Genomic DNA, 15,232 nt, shown 5'->3' with positions numbered 1-15,232 from the left:
AATTAATTAATCATTATTTAGACAATTATCGCTCTCCATCGCTTTGTCTTCTTTGGAAAAACTTCGGTGCTTAGAGTCCGATCTTTATCAACTTCGTTGCTTAGAGTCCGATCTTTTTGAAATGTTCGGCATAGAAGTGTATGAACTTTTTGCTGTCATAAATAATTTGTTTTGGGGCGAAAATGGGGAAATGTATACAAATGTGAAATATTCTCAATTTGTGTGTAGAATTGAAATACAAGTTTGGCGTATGAAAAATGCAATGAAAAATTAATTAATAAATGCAATTTTATTTCCAGACATATTCTCACATTTTTGCTTCTTGATACTTTTGGTTCGATTTCTATTAAATGTATGTTCTGCGAGCTTTTCTTTAAGCAAGATCACTTTATCTCTCTTTCTCTCTCTCTGTCTCTCTCTCTCTCGCGCTCGCTCGCTCGATCTCTCTCCGTTTCATGAGAGAGTTTTCCATTATTATTAACATAGATATTGTTCACGTGCTTGTCTTGTTAAGAAAATATTTATAAATATTAAAAGTCGGTAATTGTTGTTGTTTTTCTTGAAGAAACATCACGATATCTAACTGTCTCTCTCTTTTCTAGCTTCATCGCTTTTTGGGGATTTTCTTCTACGATTTTTATTGTTTTCATAACAAACTTGGTTTTCATGGATAAGTTGCGTTAAACATTTGTTTCGCTTCACAATTGTATTCTTTATGTGTGTGTGCTTTATGCTTAAGAGTCTACAAAATTAATGCTTTATACACAAGTAGTATATAAATAAGCCTAGCATATATATACATGTATATATATATATATATATATAGATATATAGATGTATATAGATGTATATATATACTAGTATACAGTTAGCGCTCTATATAGTACTTATGTCTATTTATATCTACGCCTAGAGCAGTCTAGCAATCGGTTGTAGATGCCAGATACGAAATGAAAGTAATATCGAGGGGGAAAAACAATAATCAAAAAACAAAAAAGAAATGCCTAAAAGCAATTTCAGAGTTTCCCTTAAGACGCGGGCGAATCAATGAGCGAATGGAATGAATAGAATCTTAAAAAACCAAAAGGCAAATAAAATAAACCAAACGAAACGAAATTAAAAATGTTCTATCGTAGATTCTTCATTTAGTCTTTCTAGTTTCCACAGCTGTCTCGTCATTTAGGGCATGATGTACTCCAAGTCGAATTTGGCGCCGATGCGCGGCACTCGCGGCTTCCTGGTCACCTTTGGCTGTGTGTGCGAGAGAGAGAGAGAGAGTTAAGAAGATTTGGTTAATTGGTTGGGCTGATCATAGGAATTGGATTCATCAGACTTACCTTAATAACAGCCGCTTCCTCCGTTTTGACAGCGGCAACGCTTGTGCTGGCCTCTGAGTCCGGCGGCTAGAAGAGAGAGAGCGAGAGAGAGGGAGAGAGAGAGAGTGTGTGAGAATAATGTTGAAATTCATTTCACCTTTTTCACACATTTCCAATTAACGAGGCGTGGATCTCTTTACATAGAGACAAAGAAAGAGAAAGAGAGAGAATTTTCTTCAAATTCACTTTCACTTTTTCCACCTTTTTCCCATTTAAGAAACATGAGTTTTCAACAATCGGTTTCAAATCGATCGGATGAACAGTAAAGAGAAAGTTTTCCACACATTTTGCGAGCTAAAGGTGAATAAAATCGATCAAATTCATTTCCGTATGCGACTTTAAGTTACGTCTTCTTCCACGTAAGAGGGCGTGGTTTTCACGAAATATGTGAATGAGTGTGGATTTCCACCCTTGTGAGTGGATTAATTGCTATGTTTTCGTACATAATAAAAGGTAGCTACTGTACAGGGATTTAGCTGCCCAGTTCTAGAGGTTGCGGCCCAATTTTGATCATCAATCAGTCAGTCAGTCAGTCAGTCAATCAGCACGATGTGGAATATCTATATATATGGATTGAGCTATTTACCGTTATCTTGAGCGTTCTCATTAGCTCAGAGCTAGCCTCATCCTCTGCGTTTTGTGCCGTTGCTGAGCCGCTCGCCTCCTGGAGCTGGACCTCGTTGGCAACGCCGCCGTTGCCCGTTTCCAATTTTTCCTGATATAGAAGAGAATAGAAAATTATTGAAGACATTTAAGCATTCCATGGCTGTGCCCAATATGATTGATTGAGTGGAGATTGAGACATCTTTAACCAGATTTTTCATAGATCCGGATAAGACGACTGATTGGATTGACGAAAATCATGATTCGATGTTTTTCAATCAGTATGTCAGTAAGAGTGTCTGTCAATCGGTCATTTAGTCAGTTAATTCATGAGCTCATGAGTATGCTGATTGATGATGATGATAGTCAATCATCAGTCAGTTAGCTAGTTAATCATTTAGTCAGTTAGTTCCTCAATCAATCTGTCAGCAAATCAGTCAATCATTTAGTCAATCAATTAGTCAAACAGTTAATTAATTGACACAAACTTGTCAATCAGTCAGTTAGCTAGTCAATCAGTCAGCCAAGTAATCAACTATTTAGACAGTCAATCATTTAGTCAGTTAGCTAGTTAATTATTTAGTCAATTATATCGTCAATCAATCAGTCAGTTAATAAGTCAGTCATTGAGTCAATCAATTAGTTAGTCAGTGTATTAATTGATTGACGCAAACTTGTCAATCAGTCAGCTAGCTGGTCAATCAGTCAGCCAACTAGTCAATCATTTAGTCAGTTACTTAGTCAAGCATTCAGTTGGTTATTTCAATCCGTTATATAGTCAATCCGTTAGTTAATGAGTGTGTTGATTGATTGGCGCATATCAGTCAGTCGGTCATTTAGTCAATCATTCAGTGAGTTGGCTAGTCAGTTATTTCGTCAATCATTAAGTCAGTTAATATGTCAGTCAATTAGTCAATCCTTTAGTTAATGAGTGTGTTGATTGATTGACGCATACCAGCGAGTCAGTCGGTCAGCCAGTCAATCAATCAATCTATCAGTTCGTCAATCAGCCTGTCAGGGAATCAGTTAGTCAATCAGGCTAATCAGTGAGTTGACTGAGTTGAGCAGTCAATCAGTCAGTTGGTCAATCAGTCAAAATAAATACACATACATATATCTAGCTATATGCCTGTTGATAAATTTTACCATTTGCTGCTCGGCGGGCCCAAAGGGCTGGGCGTTACGCTGTGACTTCTTGGGACGATATGCCTGTATGGGCACAAAGTCCTGGATCGATGTGTACGAGCGACGCGGATTGGCATTGCCGTAAAAGTTGTTGCTGTTGCTGCTGCTGCTGCTATTGTTGTTGTTGTTGCCGATGTTGTTGCCGATGTTGTTGCTGTTGTAATTGTTGTTGTTATTGATGGGATAATAGTTGCTCGAGCTGCTGCTGCTGCTGCTGTTGTAGCGCTGATAGCTACTGTTGTAGCCGCTGTTGAGCCCCGACGGCGGCGGCGGCGCTGGCATAAACCCAGCAGCCTGAGGCAACTGAGGCAAAGCTGTCGATGCAAGTTGTAGTTGTTGTTGCTGTTGTTGTTGTTGTGGACGTTGCAGCAACTGTCTCATAAGGATTTCAGCTGTTGTACCCTGGTGTGCTGCTGCTGCTGCCGGCGCCTCTGCCAACTCGTCGAGGCTTGGCCTGCTGCTCAGCAGCAGCGGCGGCCTCTGGTCCCATTGCTGCTTGGAGGAGATCAGCTCCGATTGCAGCTTCGCCTGCTGCTGCTGTGCCTCGCGCTGCCAGAACAGCGGCGGCTGCGGCAATTTCTGCAAAATACCAAAAGAAGGAGACGAAATTAGCAAACGAAGCACGTAACAACGGACTTGTCCGATCGATTCTATCTATATGTACATTGGCTATATAATATAGTTGCGAGATCTAGCTAAGATTTGGCTCATGTGTACGGAGCATGGTTTAGAAAGTTTGGCCAAGATATCTTGATAGACAAAAAAGGTGTTCATACAAAAGACAATCGATCTATTGCTATGGCAACTATATAATATGGTGCTTCGATCCGGCGTATTCCAATAGATTACTTTAAGACTTGCAGACAGCTCCTTGATATATATATATAGAGAGAGAGAGAGAGAGACAGTTCCTTATTATGCCCTGAATCCCATTAAAAGTATTTGTGAGAATGTATGTAACAGGCAGACGGAAGCATTTTGGACCCCATAAAGTATATATATATTCCTGATCAGCCGAGTCGATCTAGCCATGTCCGTCCGTCTGTCCGTATCTATGAACGCCAGGAGCTCAGTAGCTAAAAGAGCTAGAGACTCCTCCTGTTCTTATGTTAAATGAATGAAGAAGAGTTTGCTGGCGAGCGCGCTTACAGGCATTTGACTAGGCTGCGGCGCTTGGAGCAGCGGCTGCGGCTGCGGCGCTTGGAGAAGCGGCTGCGGCTGCGGCGCTTGGAGCAGCGGCTGCGGCTGCGGCGCTTGGAGCAGCGGCTGCGACGTGGACGGAACGTTGGCCAGTGACTGCGATTGTAAGTGCGACTGAAAGTGCGACTGCGACGGCGGCGATTGGTTTGGCAGATTCGTTGGGAATGCTGCTGACGTTTTTTGTGCCTTCGTCGACGAGGCCTTCGGCCTCAGGCCGAGCAGCAGCTTGAGCGCCTGCGTTTGATCGTGCGGCGTGGCTGGTGCGGCGTCAGCAGTGCCGCCCTGGCTACGCTGGACATGATCCGGGTGCTTGGCTGGCGGCGTTGCCCGTGCGCCCGACGATGACAGCGGCGCCTGTGTGGACATTGTGCGCCAGTTTTGCACCACCGGCGATTCCTTCTTGGCCGAGCGCATCGCCGCGCCAGATGTGCTGGACGAGCCTGGTGGTGGTGGTGCATCGCTTGCCGGGCCAGGCAAATAGAATTCATCGTCAATGTGCGTATTCATAGTGATCGCATTATATTTGCTGCTGGCGGCAGTGATAAAACGCCCGCCCGGCTGCTGTTGTTCGCGCCATCGCGACGCATTGCATCCGTGCGCGCCTTCAGCTGATACGACGGCTGCTGCTGGGCAGCGGGCGCCGCCGGCACCAGCGGCGGCAGCTGCTTCTCGTTGGCGTCTACAGAGAAAATATTAGTTACAGTTTAACATTGTGGAAATTGTGGATATATTTGCCACTCACCGCTGGCAGTGATGATGACCAGGGCGCTTTCGGGCACCTTGTAGACACGCTCGTCGGCAATGCCATGGATGTCGCCGCAGTTGGCCACACACCTGTCGAAGAGCAGCTCGCAGAAGGTCTCCACGGCGTTGAGGCACTCGAGACGCACCGGATTCGGATCGCTAACGGGATGTATGCCAATGACAGTGCCGGTTATGCCCACGGGCACCATATAAATGGTGCGTACGACAACGACACGATCGAATAGACGCACTGCACCGGGCGTTGATAGACATCCGGCAGCGTTACGTTCGGTTTAATCAACAAATGTGGCTTCACCTGCAGCTTGACATTCTTGACCGGCAGCTGATGCAGCTCATCGGCAGCGTCCAGCAGCAGCTCGATAGTCTCCTTGCAGACGGTACGCGAACCGCACGTGATGCGATCCACTTTCATGTGCGGCTGCTGGCGCACCCAATTGGCAACATCCTCGATATGATGCTGGCCGATGGCACCCGGAAAGATGTCCTCCTCGTAAATGAAGTCGCCGCGATCATTGCTGCTCGAGAAGTAGTCCACAATCGACGGATAAAGTTCACAATAGCCATTAATCAGATCAATGGCCAAACTGGAGTAGAACCATTGATTGTTCAGGCGGCGACAATAGCCGGCCCGCTCCTCGTTCAAGCGCGGATACTTCAGCTGCAGTCCAATATTGTGCTTGGACACATTATCCATTCGTTCGCGTCGCGGTCCCAGCACTACCCAAACGGTCCCCGTTAGCCGGCCCAGACACTTGCTGGATATATCCAATTCCCGGCACACCTTGTACGCATTCACGTAGTCACGATCCCGGTGCTCCTGCATCTGGCGTGCGGCCAACAGCTGCGGCTCCGGCCTGACGCGCAAATTAACTGCGAAAAGAGTCAACAATATAAAATTAGATCAAGCTCCGGTTACGAGAGCTGCCAGAGAAAAAGTAGCACAATCTAGAGGACCTTTATGAGGATCTTTATGGGCTCGGAGCTGCCGGAAAGGGGGCTAGATTGGCACACACACACACACACATACCCTGTACACGGCCACAGGTGTAGACAAGCATTGGATCCAATACGGTGCCCTCGCTGCCCGCATATGGATCGCCGACAAAGAAAACGGTGCTGTCAACGGGAAAGAGCTCCTCGATTTTCCGGAACTGCACATGCAAATTGTCGCGCACTGTGATATCGGAGACAACGCCCTGTGCCGGATATGGGGTTACCGAGCTGTTCCACGAATCCTGCATAAATACGTTGCCGCGCTGACCGAAATCCACAGAGCTGCCGGCATAGGTGCGTATATAGACGAGCACATGGTAGTTGGCAAACTTGATGCCCATGCGGCTGGTAAAACTACGCGCAAAGAAAATACAACTTTAGATTTGGATATGATGTGAATAAGAGCCCTGCATCGGTTAATTCATTTGCATCAAACGCGAATACTCATTCGATTAAACCAAATAAACGACTGAGTTGAACATTTGAGCTTCGAGCTAAGCAGTTATCGAATGAACGTTGGATCAGACCCGAAGGCATTCATACAAACGAAGTTCAAGCTGTTCGAGTCAGCAACATGTTCCGAGCTCGACCTGAACGAAATCAAAAACATGTTCGAGCTCGACTTGCACGAAATCAAAAACGTGTTCGAGTTCGACCTGAACGAGTCAGCAACATGTTCGAGCTCGACTTGCACGAAATCAAAAACATGTTCGAGCTCGACCTGAACGATTCAGCAACATGTTCGAGCTCGACCTGAACGAGTCAGCAACATGTTTGAGCTCAACCTGCACGATTGAGCAACATGTTCGAGCTAACCGAATATATAAGCCTTATTTCCGACAAGGCGATAATTGTCATTATCAATTATCATTGTGCATTGTTATTAGCTCAAGCAACTCGACCTTATTTGTTTGATTGAATCGACGTGTCTTTAGAATGGATCGACTCAATTTAACAAGTCCACAACATGAACCAGTTTGAATGGAACTCAAGTTGCGTTCAAGTAAAGTGTTCGATTAACACGATGCAAGGCTCATTTATAAATCGATGAGCTATTGGGTCAACACTCAACTGTTCTTCGAGCGCTTTGCAGTCGGATTCGAAATAATGCGAATCGTTGGTACGCACGCCTTCCTTGTCGACGATTTGATCGTATGTCGCGACGCTCTCCACCTTGGCCTTGATCAGATGCGGCCAGCCAATGTGCACCACCTGGCCGAGATATTGCGAAGCCACCGCCGTGAGCGAGTCCTGCTGTTGGCGCCTCTTCGGGAGCAACACCATGCTCTGATTGCGGCTCGCCTGCTCGAACACCTTGACCCGATCGTAACGCAGCGCAAACTGTAAGAGAGCAAGATGCAAAGATTAGTAACACAATCCTCTGCTACAAAATTAACAGCAGCAGCAGCAGCAGCTACACTCACATTAAACTGCAAGTGCTTCATGGTCGGGAAGCCGGGAAAGAAGACGTGACGCGCCGCATTTGGCAGCTCCACGCAGACCGTTCGCGGCGTATTGATCGCAATCTCTTGTGCCCAGCGCGCCAGTTCCGTGCAGAAGACGTGCTGCATCGATTTGAGCGGCGCCAGCGCCTTCATTGGACCCTGCGAAATGGCACTGTAATCGTATTGAAACATCGGACCATGCCGATTCCTTTCCCGCTCCTCGCCGTTCAGCAGCGGCTCACACGCCGACATTGCCCTCAGTAGGCGATCCTCCTCGATGAACGGTATCAGTACAACAGCCTCCCAGTCGTGCTTCTTGCCATTCAGATCGCTCTCGAATTCCGTCGGATAGAACTCGGCCAGTGGACTGTTCGGGTTGAGCATTAGATCGTGATATGCCGCTGGCAATAGGCTCACACTTGCCGCTGGCAGCACCGCAAGCAGCTGTAAATCGGTTCACGAATCAATCGATTTTATATACACACATATATATATATATATATAAAATCGATAAGTATCGATTTTAAGCCGCATTTCTTTTGGTATATCCCTAAACTTGAAATATTTGCCTCAAGCCAATCAACTGAAATCGATATCAGCTAGTTTTGATTTTTATCAAAATCGATATGTATCGATTATGTTGATTGATAAGTTGATTTTCTATTTGCTTTCACGTATTACGCATCCTTTCTTTAATATCGATAATTATCGATTTTCAAACTGGGCTTTTAGGCATTTCTCGAGGATTATAAGCGCATATAAGTCTATGAAGCCTATGAAGTTAATTTTATTTTAAGCCAGCCACGACTTCCTTTGCCTGTAAATCGATAAATATCGATTTGCCTACACTTCCTTACCTTATAATCGATAACTATCGATTTCCATGCACTTACATCACCTTGAAATCGATAAATATCGACTTTCATGCACTCCCCTTACTTTAAAATCGATAATTATCGATTTTCATACACTCCCCGTACTTTAAAATCGATATATATCGAATTTCATTCACTTCCATTACCTTAAAATCGATAAATATCGATTTTTCATACATTTCTTTTCTTGATTAAAAGAACATTTTTGACTTACACAGACATATAATATTTTCTATAATCTATAATATAGAAATAGTTTCAAAGAGTTTTTGCAATTGGACAACTATGTGAGAGGGAAAAAAGTTGGATTTAATTGCAGCATTAATCCAAAAATCGATAAATATCGAATTGGGAATTCAGATGGAATGGAGTCTACGTCCGATTTTTGGTTTAAACACACACATCTGAGTGTTATATTTAAGCTCCAAGAATAAACAATGAAAAGGGAAGTTATTCTCAATGAATGAATTGTTCAAGGTGTTGCGGATCGCTCGAGGTTGAAGACAGAGTATCTTCTAGGCGGATACTCTTGGCGGATTTCAAATAGATTATTTACCTGCTGGAAGGGCAAAAATGGTTTGCCGAGCTTAAAATTGATGCGAATGTCCTTGATGTTGGTCAGATCGCTGATGAAGGGCGCATAGTGATAGGGATAATACCAATCCCAGGACTGGACGCCGCGATAATAATAGTCGAGCACCCACTGCATCGCGGTCACATAATGATGGCTCAGCTCTCCAATCAAATCGCTGTGCATCTCGTTCTTGAACTTGTTCCGATAATAGTTCCGCTTGTAGTTCTGGAATTCGGAACGCGACGACATTCGCTCGTCGCCAAAATCCTCATCGCTGTCGCCCTCATAAAGCTGCCGGAGAAAGGACAAAGAAATGGTAAAGTTGTGGTAAAAAAAAAAATTCTCACAAAGATCTTTGAGAAGCAATCAAAAAAAATCGTTCATACAACCGTTTTCCGCCAATTTACCACTGTTGCGCGTGGAATTGCCCAAATCGCTGAAACACGTTCTTATTGTAGAATCGGACAAAACTTAAAACTTAGACCAAAAAAAATCGTTGAATCATAATTTTCCACCGAGGAAGTGTGGATTCTGTGAAAAAGTGTGAAACACGTCTCAAATGATTTTTCATTTTAGATCCGTGAAAATGAATTTGAGAGCGAAACGTCACCCACCAAATCGTTGAGCCCCATTTCCACCAAGGAGGAATGCATTTTCCAAAAATCGCGAAACACCACTCAAATGAATTTGAACAAAGTTTTTTGAAAATGAGTTTGTGGCCGATCAGATGGTAAATAAAAAACTTTCATACAAACATTTTACGCGATTTTTCCACACACGCGGGTGGAATTCATTACATGAGGTAACTACAGTGAAAATTTCAGCTTCCTAGCTATTACGGTTTGGGCTGTGCGTTGATCATCAGTCAGTCAGTCAGTCAGTCGGTCAGTCAGTCAGTCAGTCAGTCAGTCGGTCAGTCAGTCAATCAATCATATCAGTCAATCATATTGTATATGAAAGCCGCCCTATTGCTTAAATTTGATATAGGATATCATGATAAAAATACGTTTTTAATAAAAGAACGATATCGTAGTCTTATATGATATATAAATATATGATATAGTTGCCCGATCGGCTCGACTTCAGCATACATACATACATATCAACTGCCTGGGGCAAGAAGAAGAAGAAGCATGACAAAATCAACCTGGAGCTATGTTTATCAGCAGCTGGACTGTTGATGCTGATCAGGAATACATATATGTACATATATTATGGTTATTTAAAAAAAAAAATCGATTTTAAGCAATTTAAGTTCCAGTTGAGCGCATCATTTGTGTTGCGAAACAGTTATGTACATATATTTCATATACATACATACATATGTACATATATGAAAAATGATTTGAGTTTGGAACTTGAGGCGCATATTAAAGGTGGAAGCGAAAGCAATAAATACATACTGCGTGCTCTTTCGCACGCATTGCCTAAATGGGCGGCTGAAATGCTAAAAATTGCGAAAGACGCACACGCACATGCACACACACACACACGCACGAACTTGCAGTAAATGAAAGCTCGGCGCAGGCAATTTGCAAAAAGAAATGAAATGCAATAAAAGCTTTGGATGTGTGTGTGTGTGTGTGTGTGCAAAGCAAAGCAAAGCACGCTCTCTCTCGCTCTCGCTCTCTCTCTTTGTCTTTGTGTTGCGGTAAATGAGCAGCTGGCTGAGGTGATGTGCTTCGTTTTGGATCTAAGCAGGGTAATTACTTAAAATAAATAAAACAATTACCTTCATGCTATTGTCAATGAGTGCTGCCAGATCGTCGCTATATCCATCGAAGCTGCCATTCTTTAGGTCGGCGACATCGATATCGAACGCCTCCGTTTTGGCGTTCATGTACTTGAGATCGTCGCTGTGCTCCTTGAACAGCTGCAGCTCCACCTCGCTGAGGGCCAGCATGAACTGCTCCAAACGTTTCAGATTCAGTTTGCCGTGCTCATTGATATTGCCGCCCAGCTGACGATAGATCCGTATGTAGGTCTTGTATAGGAGCGGCAGGGCATTCGAGGATATATGCAGGCAGGGCAGATGCGGTATAAAATCGTTGCCCACCATAAAGCCCATCAGTACCCAGTCGTCGATCAGCTGTGCCACATCCAGTTTCTGTTCGGGCGTCGACAACTGATGGAACTCCAGCTCCAGATATTCGCGCAGCAAGCCCAAATGCAGCAAAAAGAAACGCGTCTCCTCCACGGAGGTGCGTTTCACACTGCGACCAAATTTCACCTCCTCGCGCAGCACAACGAAATGCAGCTCGTGGGTGCACAGACCCAATATAATTAGGTCCGCATCCAGGCCGTAGAGGCAGTGACGCGTATTGGGATCGAAATTGGGCTGCGCCTTCATATAGCGTATATAGTCCATGATCTTGTGCTCACCCTCGCCGGGCGTCTCCTGGCCGCTGAGTATGATGCGGCACTTTTGCCACAACGGATCCGTTGAGATTTTGGTGCGCAAAAAGCAGCGCAAGCCGAGCTGCAGCCGGGCCATAAACTCGGTGCCGGGCGTAATGCAATTGCTATCGAAGCGTTCGTGTTCCCGCCTTTCGCCGCGCTGCAGCGCCTTCGCCTCGAGCATCTCCGCCTCGCGGGCAGAACGGAAGCGTCGGCTGCGCTGTTGATTCATTTTGGCACGTGGCGCAACACCGTCGACGGCCAGAAAGAACAGTTTCTGCGGCTTGATCAGATAGAAGAGCTTGTCGATATAGTTGTAAATGTCCTGGAATATTTGCGGCTCCTCCAGGTGAAAGTGTATATTGTTGTCATCCGGATGCGAACAGTTGTGCACAATGCCGTTCATGTCCAGGTACAGATTATCGAATTCCGGTATCTGCAGGCAAAAAACATTTTCTCTGTTTTTTAACGATCTAGCCCCCACCCCCCCCCTTTTCCCACTCCCCCTCTTCCACACTCCGCCAATACTTACGCTATGCTCACGCGCCAATTCGCTGAGACACGGATACCGTTCGCTGATATAACGAAAAAACTTTGGTACACCCATGGTGCTGCGTCCTTTAGAGTGTTGCTTTGGGGCAAAAAGATAGGTTAATTATATATCCTTGCCACGTCTCTTTCGCAACAACGATGACAACAATTGTCTGCTGCTTGCTTCTGGCTGCTGCTGCTGCTGCTGCTGCGGCTGCTGATTCTGCTGCTGCTGCTGCTGCTATTTCGCACAGAAAATTTCGACTTGTTTGTATGCAGCGTGACTGCAGTCTGTATGCGCCTAAATTCCCATAATTCAATTACTAACTAAATACCAACTAAATACTGTTTCCACGAAAAATACCTAATGTTATGTTGAAAAGTAGTACGCCAAACAGCTGTTTGTCGTTCAATGCTAGTGATGTGCGACTGAGATAGTGACAAATATATCAAGTAGCCAGATATTTGAAAATATCTATGCATTGATTTTGACTATCAATGGTTCCACAAATTTATAACAGATTATAACTGTCATGCAATCGTTACAAGCTGCTCTGCACGTTCCGGTACTTAAAAGTCTAAACTGCAATTGTTACGCTTGCATGCATCAGTCACCAAAAAGTATCACAACGCAATGGAAAAAATACCTTATCGATGTTTTTCTATCGATACATTGCTCACATCGAGTCTCATAGCACTCAGCCAGGTGTCAGCGTACAACGTGAACAGCTGTCAACAACAAAAAAATACTCTTTTTTTTTTGTGAACGCTTCGATTCCAAAATTTTACGTAATTTCAATTGTGATTTGCCGTTGATTGCTCGCAATTGTTTTTAAACAGAAACAAGCGAAAATGTCGCTAATCCGTCAGGTGTTGTGCCGTACAGCGCCCACAATGCAGTTGTAAGTACTTGGCCATCACAGTCACAGTCGTCCTTCAATTGTGCTCCCTCCATTTGCAGCACCGCCCGTCGCTGGGCATCCTCGCAGGATGTGGCGCCCATCGATCCGAACACGGCGCTGGCACGCCCCGAAGAGCTGGAGCAACGCAACAAGCTGAGCGGCAAGATAACGGTGCCCGTTGACGTCAATCTCGGCCCCATCTCGGGCGTGCCCGCCGAGCAGCTGAAGGAGCGACGTGTCCGCATCCATATACCGCCCAAAAATGCCATGCAGAGCGGCACAGACAACATCAACACCTGGCTAATTGAGTTCGATAATCGCGAACGCTGGGAGAATCCCCTCATGGGCTGGGCCTCCACGTAAGCATCCCCGATCCGTGCCAAAAATAATTTAGCTAACCAAATCTCGTGTCTCTCTGTCGCAGCGGCGATCCGTTGTCCAATTTGAATGTGCAGTTTGGCACCAAGGAGGAGGCGATCACATATTGCGAGCGCAACGGCTGGCGCTGGTACGTCGATGGCGAGCTGAAGCCAAAGAAGGAGCGCGTCAAGAACTATGGCGTCAACTTCTCCTGGAACAAGCGCACGCGCGTCTCCACCAAATAAATTGGCAGCCCGAATGGAAGCCGAAAATTGCGCATTATAATTTAATTGTTTTTTTTTCTCCTCTTTCGCTTACATTAAAACTTACAACTAGAACGTGAAGTGAAATGTAAAGATGAAATTAATTGTATTTTGTGCGCTTGTGGATGCGCGGGGAGCGGGAGCGGCAACGGCTGCGGGAGCGCTTGGAATGCTTTCGTTTGCCCTTGTGATGACGCCGGCTGCGACTGCGACTGCGCTGCTTGGGCAGAGAGCGTCGGCTGCGCTCACGACTGCGACTGCGACTGCGTCGCCTGGGCAGCAGCTCGTGGCGGCCGGCAACCGCTGGAAGCGGCTGCTGCTGTCGTTGCTGCTGCTGCTGCTGCTGGAACGCCTGCATCTGCAGCTCGACCAGCTGATGCATCTCCTCGTGCAGCGTGGGCTTGCTCTTGCGATGCCGTCGCTGTTTCCGATGCGCTCGCCTCGTCTCGGCCACCAGTTGCGCAAAGTTGGCGTTCTGCTCGCAGCTGGGCGGCTGGCGTGGCGTGCGGCTGAGCACATGCTCATAGATGAGCAGCTTCTGGGCTGCGCTGAAGTTGGCCTGCAGATCGTCGAAGCTGTTCGCCTCCAGCAGTTGCTGCGGCGGCCGCAACTCCGGCAACAGCTGCTGCAGCTGTGCCGCAGTCAGCTGTACGCTGTGCTCGGCTGGGCGTGAGCAGCTGGGCGGCAGCTGCTCCGCAAGCAGGACGCTGCCTGTTGCGGGGATCGGGGGGCGATGATGCTGCTAATGACAAGCCGTGAGCGACTGAACTGAAGGCGGAGTTTATGAATTGAGACTTGCCTGTAGCACGCCCTGCTCTGTCCAGTGCAGACGCTGCAGCAGCTGCTGGAGCTGCGCCCTGCTACTGGCCACATATTGACGCAGTTCGTCCTGGACAGCGGCCTTCTCGCACGACATATCAAATGCATTAGCGAGCACTGGCTGGAATTGAGTATGTTTTGTTTAGCGTAGCAGGGTCACACTAGAAAATACCAAACAATGGAAAGAAATGCCAGAAAAACAAATGCAGCTTGCAAAATAATTTGATTTGTGGAAATGCTTAGAAAACGTAGGAAAACAAAAATTACACAAACTGCTCTTAAAACTATTTGTTGCCATTCAATCCAGCAGTTATTTTAGCTCCAAAAGAGCACAGTAAAAGCCATTATCAGGCAGGCGGCACCAACCCAAGGCGATTTGCGTTCCCCAATGCGCGCCAGCTTCCAAAATGTGCCCAGCAATCTGCAATGCATTAACAATATTTTCAATTTTAATATATATGTATATATGTTTGGATAACTGCTTACCCCGTCTTGTTGCGATCAATGATGCTGGGAAAGAGCGAGCGCAAATAGGCGCAGGTGCATATCAGCAGCAGAATGACCGACAATAAGCTTTGGAAATTAAATAATGCACTCTGAAATTCAATAATGGCTTGTTAACTAATTTAAAGCGCTACTTGCACACATTTAATTATTACCATCTTGTTGTGTCGCTTAACTGTTGGCAAATAAAAATAAATAAATAACAAATTAAACTATGACGTGCCGTGTTGAGTGTGGCCGAGCTTGCGATGTTTAATATCGGAACGCCGGCCGGAATATCGCTATACTTTATCGTTACAACACGCAACTCTAAATTGCCGCCACGACTTGTGCGTGAAATATCGATGACCGTTACAAATATCGCTCAAATGCATGTCTAATCTATCGATATTTTTAGTCATCCCTACCTCGACGTCTCTAATACGCTGCGGGATTTTTTT

The 15,232-nt window shown here is 45.7% G+C and overlaps 4 protein-coding genes across 5 annotated transcripts; 1 reads left to right on the top strand and 3 right to left on the bottom strand.

Moving 5' to 3' along the window:
- Positions 1-544: 544 nt before the first annotated feature.
- On the bottom strand, positions 545-12,308 carry pcm (pacman). The gene is given in 16 exon segments (XM_064700173.1): positions 545-1,251; positions 1,338-1,403; positions 1,963-2,091; positions 3,126-3,249; positions 3,251-3,283; positions 3,286-3,743; positions 4,314-4,869; positions 4,872-5,043; positions 5,107-5,362; positions 5,365-5,999; positions 6,157-6,476; positions 7,195-7,463; positions 7,547-8,011; positions 8,999-9,307; positions 10,749-11,849; positions 11,946-12,308. Coding segments are annotated over 16 exon segments (5,040 nt in total). The 5' UTR covers positions 12,021-12,308; the 3' UTR covers positions 545-1,179.
- A 376-nt stretch (positions 12,309-12,684) lies between these two features.
- On the top strand, positions 12,685-13,491 carry ND-18 (NADH:ubiquinone oxidoreductase subunit 18). Its single transcript, XM_064700170.1, has 3 exons — positions 12,685-12,846; positions 12,906-13,205; positions 13,271-13,491. Exons 1-3 carry the CDS (start codon positions 12,797-12,799, stop codon positions 13,449-13,451), a joined length of 531 nt encoding a protein of 176 aa, XP_064556240.1. The 5' UTR covers positions 12,685-12,796; the 3' UTR covers positions 13,452-13,491.
- Positions 13,492-13,493: 2 nt separating this feature from the next.
- Positions 13,494-14,510, bottom strand: LOC135440805 (bromodomain-containing protein DDB_G0280777). Of its 2 annotated transcripts, none has more exons than XM_064700169.1 (2): positions 14,269-14,510; positions 13,494-14,208 (listed from the first exon to the last, which is right to left on the bottom strand). In XM_064700169.1, the coding sequence occupies exons 1-2, from the start codon at positions 14,383-14,385 to the stop codon at positions 13,570-13,572; spliced, it is 756 nt and encodes a 251-aa protein (XP_064556239.1). In that variant the 5' UTR covers positions 14,386-14,510; the 3' UTR covers positions 13,494-13,569. The 2 variants fall into 2 exon arrangements, with proteins under 2 accessions (XP_064556239.1, XP_064556238.1); XM_064700168.1 differs by having other exon boundaries at positions 13,494-14,211; positions 14,269-14,503.
- On the bottom strand, positions 14,493-15,101 carry ksh (transmembrane protein 167A-like protein ksh). Its single transcript, XM_064700172.1, has 3 exons — positions 14,948-15,101; positions 14,775-14,884; positions 14,493-14,709 (listed from the first exon to the last, which is right to left on the bottom strand). The coding sequence occupies exons 1-3, from the start codon at positions 14,948-14,950 to the stop codon at positions 14,604-14,606; spliced, it is 219 nt and encodes a 72-aa protein (XP_064556242.1). The 5' UTR covers positions 14,951-15,101; the 3' UTR covers positions 14,493-14,603.
- Positions 15,102-15,232: the final 131 nt, after the last annotated feature.

Source organism: Drosophila montana, unplaced genomic scaffold (genome assembly GCF_035044405.1).
Source record: "Drosophila montana isolate Dmon_TW-CO22-7 unplaced genomic scaffold, ASM3504440v1 contig_1687_1, whole genome shotgun sequence".
In the NCBI taxonomy this organism is placed as follows: Eukaryota; Metazoa; Arthropoda; class Insecta; order Diptera; family Drosophilidae; genus Drosophila; species Drosophila montana.
The sequence above is the reverse complement of the archived record's forward strand: the minus strand, read 5'-3'. Positions and strand labels throughout refer to the sequence as shown.

Excerpts from the sequence above, each read along its gene's own strand:
- ND-18 (XM_064700170.1), top strand. The coding sequence starts at position 12,797 with ATGTCGCTAATCCGTCAGGTGTTGTGCCGTACAGCGCCCACAATGCAG. Across the intron at positions 12,847-12,905 it reads ACAGCGCCCACAATGCAGTT|CACCGCCCGTCGCTGGGCAT; the intron begins GTAAGTACTTGG and ends CTCCATTTGCAG. Across the intron at positions 13,206-13,270 it reads CTCATGGGCTGGGCCTCCAC|CGGCGATCCGTTGTCCAATT; the intron begins GTAAGCATCCCC and ends TCTCTGTCGCAG.
- LOC135440805 (XM_064700168.1), bottom strand. The coding sequence starts at position 14,385 with ATGTCGTGCGAGAAGGCCGCTGTCCAGGACGAACTGCGTCAATATGTG. Across the intron at positions 14,212-14,268 it reads CAGAGCAGGGCGTGCTACAG|CAGCATCATCGCCCCCCGAT; the intron begins GCAAGTCTCAAT and ends GCTTGTCATTAG.
- ksh (XM_064700172.1), bottom strand. Across the intron at positions 14,710-14,774 it reads ATTGATCGCAACAAGACGGG|ATTGCTGGGCACATTTTGGA; the intron begins GTAAGCAGTTAT and ends AATGCATTGCAG.